At 37.4% G+C, this 13,628-nt stretch overlaps 1 protein-coding gene across 1 annotated transcript in view; it reads left to right on the top strand.

Annotated features, from left to right (window-relative positions):
* LRP6 (LDL receptor related protein 6) overlaps nucleotides 1–13,628 on the top strand; it is a 168,854-nt gene that overhangs the window by 67,662 nt on the left and 87,564 nt on the right. Inside the window, exons 4-5 of the mRNA XM_003797770.2 lie at nucleotides 9,559–9,755; nucleotides 11,975–12,106. Coding sequence (XP_003797818.1) covers nucleotides 9,559–9,755; nucleotides 11,975–12,106 — 329 coding nt within the window. The remainder of the gene's footprint in view (nucleotides 1–9,558; nucleotides 9,756–11,974; nucleotides 12,107–13,628) is intronic.

The raw sequence follows: 13,628 nt of genomic DNA, 5'->3' as shown, positions 1-13,628 counted from the left end.
GGCTGGGGATTCGAACCCGCCACCTTAGGTGTACATGGCTGGCGCCTTAGCCGGTTGAGCCACAGGTGCCGAGCCACTTTATTGCTCTTGGTAGAGTGCTGTGGCATCACACAGCTCATAGCAACCTTCAACTCCTAGACTTGGGCAATTCTCTTGCCTCAGCCTCCCGAGTAGCTGGGACTACAGGTGCCTGCCTCTGGTTTCATTTTTGAATTAAGTGATGATGTAATAAATTGAAATTCATTTTCCTTCTCTCTTCATCTGGATCTGAAAACTTGAATCTGGAATTTGCAGGCAGTAACTGAATTGATCTCAACTTTCAAAAAATATAAACTGCCCTCTGAAACATAAGCAGATAGAAAAAAAAGTAATAAGGCAAATGAGAAGATACTACAGTTCAAATGAACTACTCATAGTGAGCAAACAGAATAGAGATCCTGTAATTTCCTGTAAGGTATAGGAGAAAAAGATTTTTTTTTATCAAAACAAAGAGGAGGTGTGAAAATAGAGCAAGTAGAATGAAAGAACACATCCAAGATTAGTACAAACAATGATAATAAAGACCATGTACATTTAATTTAGATGACAGTTTAAGCAGTGATAACTAGATAGACTGCTATTGAAAAAATCGAAACAGTGAAATGGAAAGTAACCTTGAGAAATTCTTATCCAACTAGGAGAAACAGGGATGAAACCAGTGAAAGAGAAGATTTGAGATAGAAAAGTAGATCCAGGAATTGCTTATGTTTTACAGAAACAGTAAGAAATAATTATATGTATTACTAAATATGGAAGGAGTCAAAATATAGCATTTGCATTGCTTTTCTTTACAAAAAAGATACTTGAAATACTTCTGAGGTAACTATTTTGGAAGTTTGTAGACTACTGAAGGCCTGCAAATTCTAGAGGAAGGTTTGGACTCTGAATTGCAGTAAATTTCAGTTTCAGCCTTTAGCACAGTAGCAGCTACCCATCATCACCCTAGCCCTTTGGCAGGTGGCTGGAACATATTCCTGGAGTACTTCCCATACAACTTAAGGTAACCGGGGGTAGACACAAAAGGCCAGTGTTCTCCAAATATCAAGGACTTGTGCTGTCAGTGCTGATTTTGCTTTTGATCATAGAGGTGCAGACAAAGAGGTGGGTGGAAGCCTTTTTGTTTCACCTTCCCCCATTATTGCAAGCTCCTTCCTAGTTTATTGATGGGTTTTTTTTTTTTTTTTGAGACAGAGTTTTACTCTATTGCCCTAGGTAGAGTGCTGTGATGACATAGCTCATAGCAACCTCAAACTCTTGGGCTTAAGAGATCCTCTTGCTTTAGCCTCCCAGGTAGCTAGGAATACAAGTCCTGCGCCAGCAGCAACACCTGTCTAGTTTTTTTTTTTCCTCATGAGACAGAGTCTCACTGTGTGACCGTCGGTGGAGTGCTATGGTGTCACAGCTCACAGCAACCTCAAACTCTTGGGCTTAAGTGATTCTCTTGCCTCAGCCTCCCAAGTAGCCGGGACTATAGGTCCCCCTCCCCCCCAATGCCTAGCTATTTGTTTTGTTGTTGTTGTAGTTGTCATTGTTGTATAGCTGGCCCAGACCAAGCTTGAAACCTCCAGTCTTGGTGCGTGTGGCTGGCGCCATAACCACATGTGCTATGGGTGCCGAGCCAACACATGGGTAATTTTTATGGAGACGCGCTCTCTCTCTTGCTCAAGCTATTCTTGAACTCTAGAGCTCACGCCATCTACCAGCCTCAGCCTCCCAGAGTGCTAGGATTACAGGCGTGAGCCAACCCACCCCCCCACTCCCATGCCCCGCCCAGTTTATTGGTGTTTTTTTTCTTTTTTTTCCTTCCTTCCTTCCTTCCTTCCTTCCTTCCTTCCTTCCTTCCTTCTGTTATTTTGTTCTTTCTTTCGTTCTTTCTTTCGTTCTTCTTTCGTCCGTCCTTCCTTCCTTCCTTCCTTCCCTCCCTTCCCTTCCCTTCCCTTCTCTTTCCTTCCTTCCTTCCTTCCTTCCTTCCTTCCTTCCTTCCTTGAATGATTATTGGATTTTGTTCAGTGATTTTTCTGCTTCTGTGAAAAGTGATCATATGGTTTATTCTTTATTTTATGAACATGTGAATTGTGTTACTTGGTTTTTAGTTGTAAAACCAACCTGCATTTCTCAGATAATTTCCACTTGGTCATGGTTTATAATCCTTTTTAGGTATTGTTAGATTTGGTTTGCTAATATTCCTCTAAGGATTTTTATGTCTTTATTCATGAATGATTTTGATCTGTAGTTTATTTATTTATTTTTGGTGATAATTTCTGTCTGGTTTGGGGATTAGTGTGGATTAGCTTCATTTTATTGAACCTGTTGGGAAGTTATTTGCTCTTCTTTTGCTTTTTGGAAGTGTGTGTGACTGTTTCAGACCATTTTTCCTGTAAATATTTGGTAGAATTTACAAGTGAAGCCATCAGGGTTTAGGGATTTCTTTTGGGGAAGATTAAAAATTACTAATTCAGGCTCGGTACCTGTAGCTCAGTGGCTAGGACACCAGCCACATACCCCGGGGGCTTATGGGTTTGAACCCGGTGTGGGCCTGCCAAACAACAGTGACAATTACAATAACAAAATAGCCAGGGGTTGTGCTGGGCACCTGTAGTCCCAGCTACTTGGGAGGCTGAGGCAAGAGAATCTCTTAAGCTTAAGAGTTTGAGATTGCTGTGAGCTGTAATGTCAGGACACTCTACAAAGGGTAACAAAGTGTGAGACTCTGTCTCCAAAAAAATTATTAGTCCAATTGTTATAAATCTATTTAGATTTTCTGTTTCTTCTTGTGTCAGTTTTAATAATTTGTCTTTTTCTAGGAATTTTTCTATTTTGTAAATTTGTTTGATTTGTTGGTGTAAAGTTCATGACTTTTCCTTATAGTCCTGTTACTTTCTGTAAGGTAATGTTCCTGTTTTGAAAATTCATTTTATTCATTGTTTTCACAGTTTTTTTCTTTCCTTTTTTCTTGTTGGTTAGTGTAGCTATAAAGGATTGTTAATTTTGTGAATCTTTCAAAGAATGAACTTTTGAGTTTGTAGATTTTTTTCCCCTTCTTTTGTTTCTCTGTTTTATATTTCATTGATTTCTACCCTTAATATTTGTATTTTCTTCATTATGCTTGCTTTGGATTTAGTTTGCTCTTTTTATGATTTCTTAAAATTGCAGTGGAATAATTAACTTTAAAAACTGTGTTTTTTTTTGGTTCACCTCCTGTAGCTCAGCGCCCAAGGTGCCAGCCACATATTCTGGAGCTGGTAGGTTTGAATCCAGCCCGGGCCTGCCAAACAACAATGACAACTACAACCAGAAAATAGATAGGTGTTGTGGTGGGTACCTGTAGTCCTAGCTACTTGGGAGGCTGAGGCAAGAGAATCGCTTAAGCCCAAGAGTTAAGAGATTGCTATGATCTGTGACACCATGGCACACTACTGAGGGCAACATAGTGAGACTGTCTCAAAAAAAAAAAAAAATTTATTTTTTGAAATTTATCCTATAAATTTAATCCTAATTACTGCTTTGGCAGCATCCCTTACATTTTATATTTTTATTTTCTTTTAGCTAAAAATATTTTAAAAATTGTCTTGTAAATTTCTTTCTTGACTACATGGCAGGGGTGGGGGCAGGGCAGGGCCTGACAACAATGCAAACTTTGATAAGCAGTTCTCGATAATCATTTCTCAACAGTTATTTATTATTATTACAGTTTAACATTATAAAATTAACAAAAATAATATAAAACTCATATTCTGGCGAAATAGCCACATGGCAGCCAAAAACCGTATATTCCCTTCCTGTTCTCCTGCCGCTAGTGCATTCTTTCCCAAAACCGGGACTTTTTTAAAACGCCGTGGGACACAGGACAAATTATTAGAAAGCAGGACTGTCCTGCCAAAAGCAGGAGTCTGGTCACCCTATTCTTGACACATTATTTATTTAGGAGAAATTGAGGATGAATTTGAAAAATTTAGGAAAGAATTTGATTTCCTGAATTTTTTTCTGTTGTTGATTTCTTTCTTTCTTTTCTTTTTTTCTTTCTTTCTTTCTTTTTTTTTTTGAGACAGAGTCTTAAACTTTGTCACTCCTGGTGGAGTGCCGTGGTATCATAACTGGAATCACTGAGCTCAAGTGATTCCCTTGCCTCAGCCTCCCAAGTAACTGGGACTACAGGTGCCCACCACAGTGCACAGTGTCTCACTCTGGTTCAGGCTGGTCTTGAACTTGTGAGCTCAATCCACCACCTAGGCCTCCCAGAGTGCTGGGATCACAGGCATGAGCCTCTATGACCGATCCCTTGTTGTTGATTTCTTAATGAGTTCCATTGTAGTCAGAGAATATACTTTTTATGATTTCAGCCTTTTAAAATTGTCAATTGACATGTGGTCTATCACAGTGAAAATTCCACTTTTAATTGAGAAGAATGTGTATTCTCATTTTTGTTCCTTTGTCCTCCTTTTGTATTAAGTAGATATTTTCTATTATATCACTCTACTTCCTTCCTGGATATTTTAAAAGTATATTTTTGAGATTCTTTTAAATAACTTTTAGGAATTAAAATATGTGTTTTGTTAAAATCTACTTTAATACAACATTCAGTTCTCAATTCCTGTAAAGTACAGAAATTTTACTTTAGTATAGTTCCATTCCCTCTCCCATCGTTTTCGGGATATTATTTTCATTTATAACATGTATTACATTTCTGTTACAACAATACAGTGTTATAATTACTACTTTATATGATATTATGTGCTATCAAAAGTTTAAAAGAAAAAAAGGGAAAACATTATTTATAGAGTCTTTTTATTAACCTACACAGTTACTTTTTCTTGTTTTTGTTTCTTCTTGAGGGTTTGAGTTACAATTTGCAGTCATTTTCTTGTTCCAGTGTAGTTCCGTTGTCTCCTTTGTCTTTCACATATTTTATTTTTTAAAAATCTTTTTTCTATATCTTTTAGATTTTAAAAAATTTCTTCCTTTTCTCCTTGTTTCTGTTTCCTGATCTGTTGTGTTTATTCACTGTTGTATTGCTTAACTTTATTTCTGAAATGATAAATTCTTACATTTCTAATGCTTTCATCAGTTCTGTGACCTCAATTCTGAGTTTTCTAATTCTAATTTGTGTTTTTTTTAATGATTAATAACTTATTTTAGTCTTTTTTCTATTTTTTAAATAAAGGTTCTTGTTCTGTTACCCAAGCTGTGGTGCAGTGGCATTATCATAGCTCTCTCCTGCCCTTAGAATTGATAGCTGCCCTGTTGTTTATTTATGGTTCCTCCTGCAGATGGGTCTTAATGGCTGTTGGTAGTTTTCTACAGCTTTTTATATCCTGGGTTGGTTTTTTTCATCTAGCTTTCTTGTGAATGTTGTTCATGGGTTTTTGGTTTCTCTCTGTTCGTTTCCATGTGCAGGATTTGTGAAGTTTTCCAAAAGCCGTGTTACCACCACTGATGCCATCTTCTTAGGTATTACAACAGCCTCACTGTGATAGAGAGAAGCTCCTTTCCAAGATTAGGTTCAGATGTTAAAATTCATGACAGTTGTCTTGTGATGACAGTTGTGGTCAAAGATTTATTACCCATACGGGTGGGCAGTTCTGAGACAGGGGCAGAAGACAACTTTCTGGGAGGAATTAGAGAAACAAAAAGTGAACAAAAGACTCAAGTATTTTATAGAGGATAATTCTAGTTGGTACAGAATTCAAATGAAGTGCCCATAATGTTCATGGAATCTGAAGGAGGTAGCAAAAGGGCTCATGTACTTGGTGTACTAGTGGACATGAACTTTATCACTGAGCTGCAGAAATGACAGCCGCAGGCAGGAAATGATGCTCATTGATTGCTAGTGCTAAATCAGAACACCAGAAGGAGGGGTGTTGCAGTTTCTTTCCTTCTGTCTCCACAGTAGAAAGAGAGCCGTTTTTTGGCTCTTGTTATTGTTGTGACAGAGTACTGAGGAACTGGGCTTTGATCTTACCTGCCACGTTTGTTCTTAGTGCCCATGGCCAATTCCTTCTTGAAGTAACTTGGGTTTTCAGAGAGGAACTAGGAAGTTAGCTTACCTGCTAATCTTTTTTTTTTTAAGAGATAGAGTGTCATTTTGTCGCCCTTGGTAGGGTGCTGTGATGTCACAGCTCACAGCAACCTCCAGCTCTTGGGCTTAGGCGATTCTCTTGCCTCAGCCTCCCGAGTAGCTGGGACTACAGGCGCCTGCTACAATGCCTGACTTTTTTGTTGTTGTTGTTGTTGTTGCAGTTTGGTAAGGGCCTGGTTGGAACCTGCCACCCTCAGTATATGGGGTTGGTACCCTACTCACTGAGCCACAGACGCTGCCCCTACCTGCTAATCTCAGAAAGAAGGGGAAGATTATGCATAGTTATCTCTATTTTTAGGAACAAGTCACCTTTGGCTAGACAAATCAAAAATGACCCAGGAGTGTTGGTTATCTATAGATGTATTAATCTCATATATTTTCTTAAACACTTTTAGTTTTATCAAGCCTTCATGGAGTGTCTAATACTCATTTGTATTATGTACATCTAATTTGTGCTCATAGCATTATTGAAGAACCTGGGAACTTAAGCCAGAGTCCCTACTCTCAAAAAGGTTATCAGTTACAGAGTTGTTGTATAAGTAAACAGTTATAAAATAGTTTACTGTTCGCCAGGTATCTGGACTTAGACCTGTGATCTGTGATCCCAGCAGTTTGGAAGGTCTGAGGCAGGAGAATTGCTTGAAGTTCAAGGTAAAATAGTTCACTGGTATGAGAGCAGAGAGGAAGAATTAATAATTTGGCTTGTGAGGGGAGGAGATTAAGGAAGGCTATGAAAAAGAAATGGTGTTTAAATTTAGTGTTTAGTATTTATTGATTCTCATAAACTGCTGATTTTAATAACTTAATGACTTAAAAATAACCATATGACATTCACATTATAAAATGTTACTTTCATATCAGAAATCTTAACATATTGAAAATATATGCCCTAAAATTGAGGAATTATTTATGAAGTCTAATTAAGTACCAAGAATAGTGCTGAATGGCTTGCATACATTATCATTCAATCTTCATAGTAACTCAGTGAGGATACATTATTTTCTTACATTTACAGATAAGGAAAACAAAGTTTGTAGAAATTATATAAAATAGTAAGCGTGTGGTAAGTTTAAATTCAACTCTGATTTCTAATCTTATGTATTCATTTATTATATAAAATGAACATAGCTTTTAGGGAGGGATTTTGCTTTTTCCATTTATTTATTTTCCTCTTTAGTTCATTAGAGTGAATTTCAACTTTTTTATTTAATGATATACAAAGACTTAAAAGGCTATTTTTCCTCCAGTGTTTTTCAAAGATCTGGTTATATAATTTGAAGTTCTTTACGATGGTTGATGAAATGTCAAGTAACTTAGTTTCTACTATTTATTTTTCACTTGTGTTTCTTGTCTTTCTTGGCATTCTCTCAGTATTCTTTGTGTGTTAGCATCATGAATTTTGGAAGACTCTAGTGTGAAATATACAGGCTTCTTAAAAAGTGAATGTAAACTATGGTATCTTTTTTTTTTTTTTTTTTTTTAAGAGACAGAGTCTCACTTTGTCACCCTTGGTATAGTGCTGTGGCATTACAGCTCACAGCAACCTCCAGCTCTTGGGCTTAGGCAATTCTCTTGCCTCAGCCTCCTGAGTAGCTGGGACTACAGGCGCCGACCACAACGCCTGGCTATCTTTTGTTGCAATTTGGCTGGGGCCAGGGCCGGGCTCGAACCCACCACGTTCGATATGTGGAACCGGCGCCCTACTCACTGAGCCACAGGTGCTGCCCAACTATGGTATCATTTTTATAAATAATATAGTCCCTTTAGTAAACTTAATAAGAACATCCATTTAAAAAGTAGAAGACAGCGCTTGAGGAGTAGGCCCTGTGTCAGTTCTGTTTAAGAAATGAAAAGGAAAAGTAATCTGCTTGGGAGGAGAGAAGTAAGGAAAATGAGAAGAGATTGTCATGTGGGATGACCGAGTAGGTATGAGGTTCCAAAATAGTTTGTTTGGCAAACTAGTCATGCTAATATTGTATTTGATTTTTTAAAAGTTTGGCCTGAATTTATAATACTTTAGGACCATTTCATGTGTAGTCACAGATTATAATTCTGCTTAGATAAAAATGATTATATTGCTCTTGAATTTAGCTTAATATGCTGATAATCAGTTAGACACTAGAGACTGAATAAGCTAAAAGGCCTCAGCATTGAATCATCTTCCTTGATATAGTATACTTCCAGTTTCTTTTCAATACTTTATTTTCCTTTCCTTTCCCAATTTATCCTCCCTTCCCCCCCCCCCTTCGTCCTGTGTAGACTATTGGGAAACTTGGATTTATGAAAATACCAACACATTTATTTTCTTTTAGCATTTATTTTCTTGAATGTTATTCTCACTCAAAGATGATTTGTTCATTATTCTAGAACATTTACTTATTGGGTAACTATGACACTCTGGAAAGTTCTGTGCCTTGAGTACTAATCAAGTTCTCTGCTTTTCCTTTTAAATAGTATGTATTGCTTATAAAAATTTTGGGTCTCTTTTGTCTCAGGAAGACATTCTGCCAGTGGCAGCACTTTGTTTTGGCTGCTAAAATTGGGAAAGTTAAATAACAATATAGCAAAAAGCTAGAGTAGATGATTATTTGCTAGAGCTAGGCTGGGATTTGCAGGGAGAGCTCTACCTAAATGCCTTCTTAGCCTTATATATATGCTTTCATTCTTAGTTATGAAAACCATAGAAGGTATAGAAGAACAGGCTCAGATTTTTGTTCCTTCTACAAGTTAAAAACTTATTCCTGAAATAAATCTTCCAACTGTGACCCCCCCAGGACTTCTGCATTGCTTACTTTTTTCTTTTTTTTAAACTGAGACAGAGTCTCACTATGTTGCCCCCAGTAGAGTGCCATGGAGTCACACCTTGCAGCAACCTCAAACTTTTGGGCTTAAGCAATTCTCTTGCCGCAGCCTCCCAGGTAACTGGGACTACAGGCATCTGCCATAACACCTGGCTATTTTTTTATTGAAGTTGTCATTGTTGTTTAGCTGGCCCGGGTTGGGTTGGACCCTGCCAGCCTCAGTGCATGTGGCCGGCACCATAACCACTGTGGTCCGGGTGCCGAGCCTTAACTTCTCCTTTTAATGACGTGAATTATATGGAAAGGTGGAAGCTGTGAGTCCAGAGGAGTGGGAATGACAGCAGTGTTAACTATCAGAAAGCAGTGTGTCCTTTCTGTCGGGTAGCTTGATAGGAGCTTGGGATCTGCTGCCTAGTTAGGGTCTGTTCTGAAATACGTGGTTGGGGTTTTTGGATGTCTTTAAATGTATTTGAGTTAACTATGTGAATTACTTTTCATGAGTATGTTCGACCTAAAGATAGGTATTACTCTGGATTTATATGTGTTAATGTGGACTGACATCATTTTGATGGGAGAGATGAAGTTTGGATAGAATAAGAAAATTTAGAACTTAAGTTTGTATTTTTCTCTTTGTGTTAATAGGCAGGCAGTGGTTAAAGGTTCCCTTCCACATCCTTTTGCCTTGACGTTATTTGAGGACACATTGTACTGGACTGACTGGAATACACATTCCATTTTGGCTTGCAACAAGTATACTGGCGAGGGTCTGCGTGAAATCCATTCTAACATCTTCTCTCCCATGGATATCCATGCCTTCAGCCAACAGAGGCAGCCAAATGGTAAGTGATCTTGATTTTTAAATTGCAAGTTGGAATAGTTTTGTAGCACTCTAATGTCTGGCTGTAGTGAGGGTTGGGGGGCAGGGGGACTTATCCAAAGGTAGTTGAGAGGAATAAAAAAGGGAGAAAACATCAAACTATAATTCAGGTTAAATAGTAGCCTAAACAATTTGTACCCTGTTTGTCACTACAGACCACCTCAACCATTTGTTTGGGGCAGGAGTTATAGAGTCAGAGAAGAGAGAAATAAAGAAAGAAATTGAGATAGCTTATATGCTAAGCTTACACACAAAAGTATTTCTTGTTCATATTACTTCTCTGTATGTTGGTGTTCATGCCAGTGTGTTTAAAAAACAAATAATTTTTGTTTTGAGTGGAAACCTTAGTTTATTCTAGCTGGTGAATTTAAGTACCTCAGCTTATTGAGTAAAATACCTGCTTAAACTTTTTCTGTGTACCCCCTTTTATTTTTTTCCTTAGTTTTGCTTCTATTTTTGGTCACCCTTTACCAATGACTTAGGCTGTAACTGCTGACAACAACTTCTTGTAAGAGAGTAGTGGAATTAAGTTTAAAAGGAATACAAGAATGTTAAGTGTTTGGCACTTGTGTGTAAATAAATGTCTGGCATGTGTCTGAGTGTATTTCAGATTGTGTCCATAGCCAAAATTGAAGCGTTTTTGGATCATGCATTGCTTTATATTAACTTTCTCTTTAGGAGGAGATAATCAAACATTGAATGTGTTATGTTGGGATATGATGATCTTGAGTCCTTAAAAATGATTTTAAGTGTATGTGTTACTCTTTTGTAAAAAAGAAAATGTTTGGGTTCGGCACCTGTGGCTCAAGTGGCTAAGGTGCCAGCCACATACACCTAAGGTGGCGGGTTCGAATCCAGCCCCGGCCTGCCAAACAACAATGACGGCTGCAACCAAAAAATAGCCAGGTGTTGTGGAGGGCACCTGTGGTCCCAGCAACTTGGGAGGTGGAGGCCTGAGACTCGCTTGAGCCCAGGAGTTGGAAGTTGCTGTGAGCTATGGCACGGCACTCTACCCAGGGGGACAACTTGAGGCTCTGTCTCAAAAAAAAAAAAAAAAAAAAGAAAGAAAGAAAGAAAATGTTTGATCACTAAATGAAATTTTAGTCTCATGGTTAGCTCTCAGGGGGGAAAAAAGTTATTTTTTTCTTTTTCTTTTTTTTTTTTTTTTTTGGGCCAGGGCTGGGTTTAAACCCCCCACCTCCAGTATATGGGGCCAGCGTCCTACTCCTTTGAGCTACAGGCGCTGCCCCCAGGGGAAGAAAAGTTTTTCTAAGTGATAGTATTGATCCTTTATGTTTTACTGGTTCAAGAATTTATAGTTATCTTTGATAGTGTTCTCTTTTATCGTTCATATTTATCCATCTTAGGTTGGTTTCTATCTCATGTTCTTTTTTTTGTATAAATATTGTTTGAATACATCTCTTTCCATGGTGTCTCAGATTTGCTAATTTGTTTTCTCTGCTTTTCAGTTTCCCTTCTTTTAATCCATTGTGCTTATTCTTTTTTATGTTAACCTTTCCAAAGCATGACTTTTCAACATTCTGGTTACATATTGGCTTTCAGTGCCCTCCACCACAGTCTGTTTCTGTTCTTTGGGTTCATTCCGCTTTAGTTCCTATTAGTCGACAGAAACCTCAACCTCCAGTTACGCTGTCCATCTTACTATCTTACTCAGTGTACAGCCTCCACAGTCTTTTTTTCCTGTGGCTTTTTACCCTACCTGAATCCTCCTATCTACCCTTCCTGTCCTTTAAGGCTCCTGCCACATCCTGTGTCTTCCATTATGCCTTTCTTTACACCTCTGTGATTTATTTCCCATTTGGCTCTATTCATATAGTTTATAATGGGCAAAATAACATTTAGTTTCATTGTTTTGTATTCTTTTCGAGTTTTATTATTTGTTAATTTTGGCTTACTAACTAGATTGTAAGCTCTTGTAGGGCAGGGATCTCTTGTTTTACTTCTTGTGTATTCCTCTTTGGACAAAAGAATGCTAAGTAAATTCTCATTGATAAATTACCTTCTGTGCATAATTCCCATCTATGGATAGGATTTGGTAGTCAAACACTTGGATGACATTTGGTAATAATTTTAGTTTATTACTATTGCTCTTGTTATGGTTGTTAACCTTTGTGTACCTAGTTATCATTGGCATTAATCAGTATGATTTATATTTGACAGCTACAAATCCATGTGGAATTGATAATGGTGGCTGTTCCCATTTGTGTTTGATGTCTCCAGTCAAGCCTTTTTATCAGTGTGCTTGCCCAACTGGGGTCAAACTTCTGGAGAATGGAAAAACTTGCAAAGATGGTAAGAAAATGTTCTCTCAGAAAGAAAACTTTTATGATAACAATCAAGATTCTTTATGGCCTATTTTGCTTCTTTATAATCAGCTGTATAGGTCACGGTATTTTGGGAAAATAGGTTTAGTCTTAGAACCTTCCCCAAAATTTATGTAACAGGAATGCTCTGTGTTTTATGGCATCTCTTGAATGCTATTTTATAAACTATTTTAATGTTATAAGTGACAATATTTTTGGGAAAAAAAGGTGCTATATCTTTTCTCTATGAAATCTTTCAGTCATTGATATCACAATTAATTCTTGTGGAAACGAGTATAACTTCTCATAAAGAATGCGTTTTTAATAGTAGGTAAAATGTGTTAATAAAAAGCCTCTGGAGGGAAAATTATTTATTGGACTTTTACCTGTAAAGAATGTCATGAAATAGATACATTTTCTAACAAATGCTTGAAAAATATTTTTAATCGCTTTTTAATGACATACGTGCTTTCAGAAGAAGAAAAAATTCCTATTATACTATTTATAACAACTTGTTTTTATACTTAACAACCACACATTGCCTCTTCTCCTTACTCTTAATTTTCTGGAGAGAGAGGGCATGTTGGAGAAGTGTACTGACTTAGGACATTTCAAGGACTGGTTTGGAAGAACACTAGTTCTTCTCTTTCTCTTCTTAATGAGAATGTTATTCTTCATTCTTACCCCTGTGCATCACCATCTGGTTCTCTAGCAACCAGCAAGACCTGGTAAGAAAATTGTTAAGTTTAGCAATGGCTTCTTTATCTAAATCTGAAAAGGAGAAGCCTGTATTTTGGAGTGTGTGAGAGATTTCCCGGCACAAGGGTCAGGGAGTCAGAGAGATGGAATTGAGTACTGTATAGGATGTTTGTTATGACTTGGCATTGATAAATTATCCTCATAGACAAAGGTGAAGCTGGCTGACTCTTGTCGGACGGTTTCTATGGCAAACAATAATTTGGTTTTAATTTAAAACAAAAGCTTTTTGTAATGTTGCTTTTTTTCTTTAAAATGTAGCTTGAGACTTGAAAACAGGATTTATTTTAGCAGTAGTGGTCTTTATACTCTCCCACAGGAGTGTAGATGTACACGTTTAACCACTTATAAATTTTGAATGTACATTTGGCATATAGTAGCCTTAAGTTTGCCATTCTGTTTTGATCGTCTTTCTCAGATTAGCAGCTCTTTGTTTGTAGTGTTTTGGGCTGGCTTCTTTTGGTAGTCAGCAAGGACAGTGAATTGTACTGTTATTCCTTCTTGGTGCCTACCTTGGCATTTGGGGCTGTATTTTCCATAAGTTAGAGTTAATTTATGATTAGCCCTAAAGTGAAGTTGAGAGTCTTTACTCCTCAAGTGTTTTAACTATATAATTCCAGATTGATGCTTATATGCCAATGTTTTCTTTTGGGACTCCTTTTTAAAGTAGCAGTCTCTTACTCTTTCAGTTGTCATTTGCTCCTTACTATCATTTGTTAGCTTCTTATGGTTAGACAATTTTTTTTTTTTTTTTT

The sequence above is a fragment of the Otolemur garnettii genome, unplaced genomic scaffold (genome assembly GCF_000181295.1).
Source record: "Otolemur garnettii isolate 467f Iridium unplaced genomic scaffold, OtoGar3 scaffold00124, whole genome shotgun sequence".
Taxonomy (NCBI): domain Eukaryota; kingdom Metazoa; phylum Chordata; class Mammalia; order Primates; family Galagidae; genus Otolemur; species Otolemur garnettii.
Note: the sequence above shows the minus strand (reverse complement) of the source record. Positions and strands in the feature narration are given on the sequence as shown.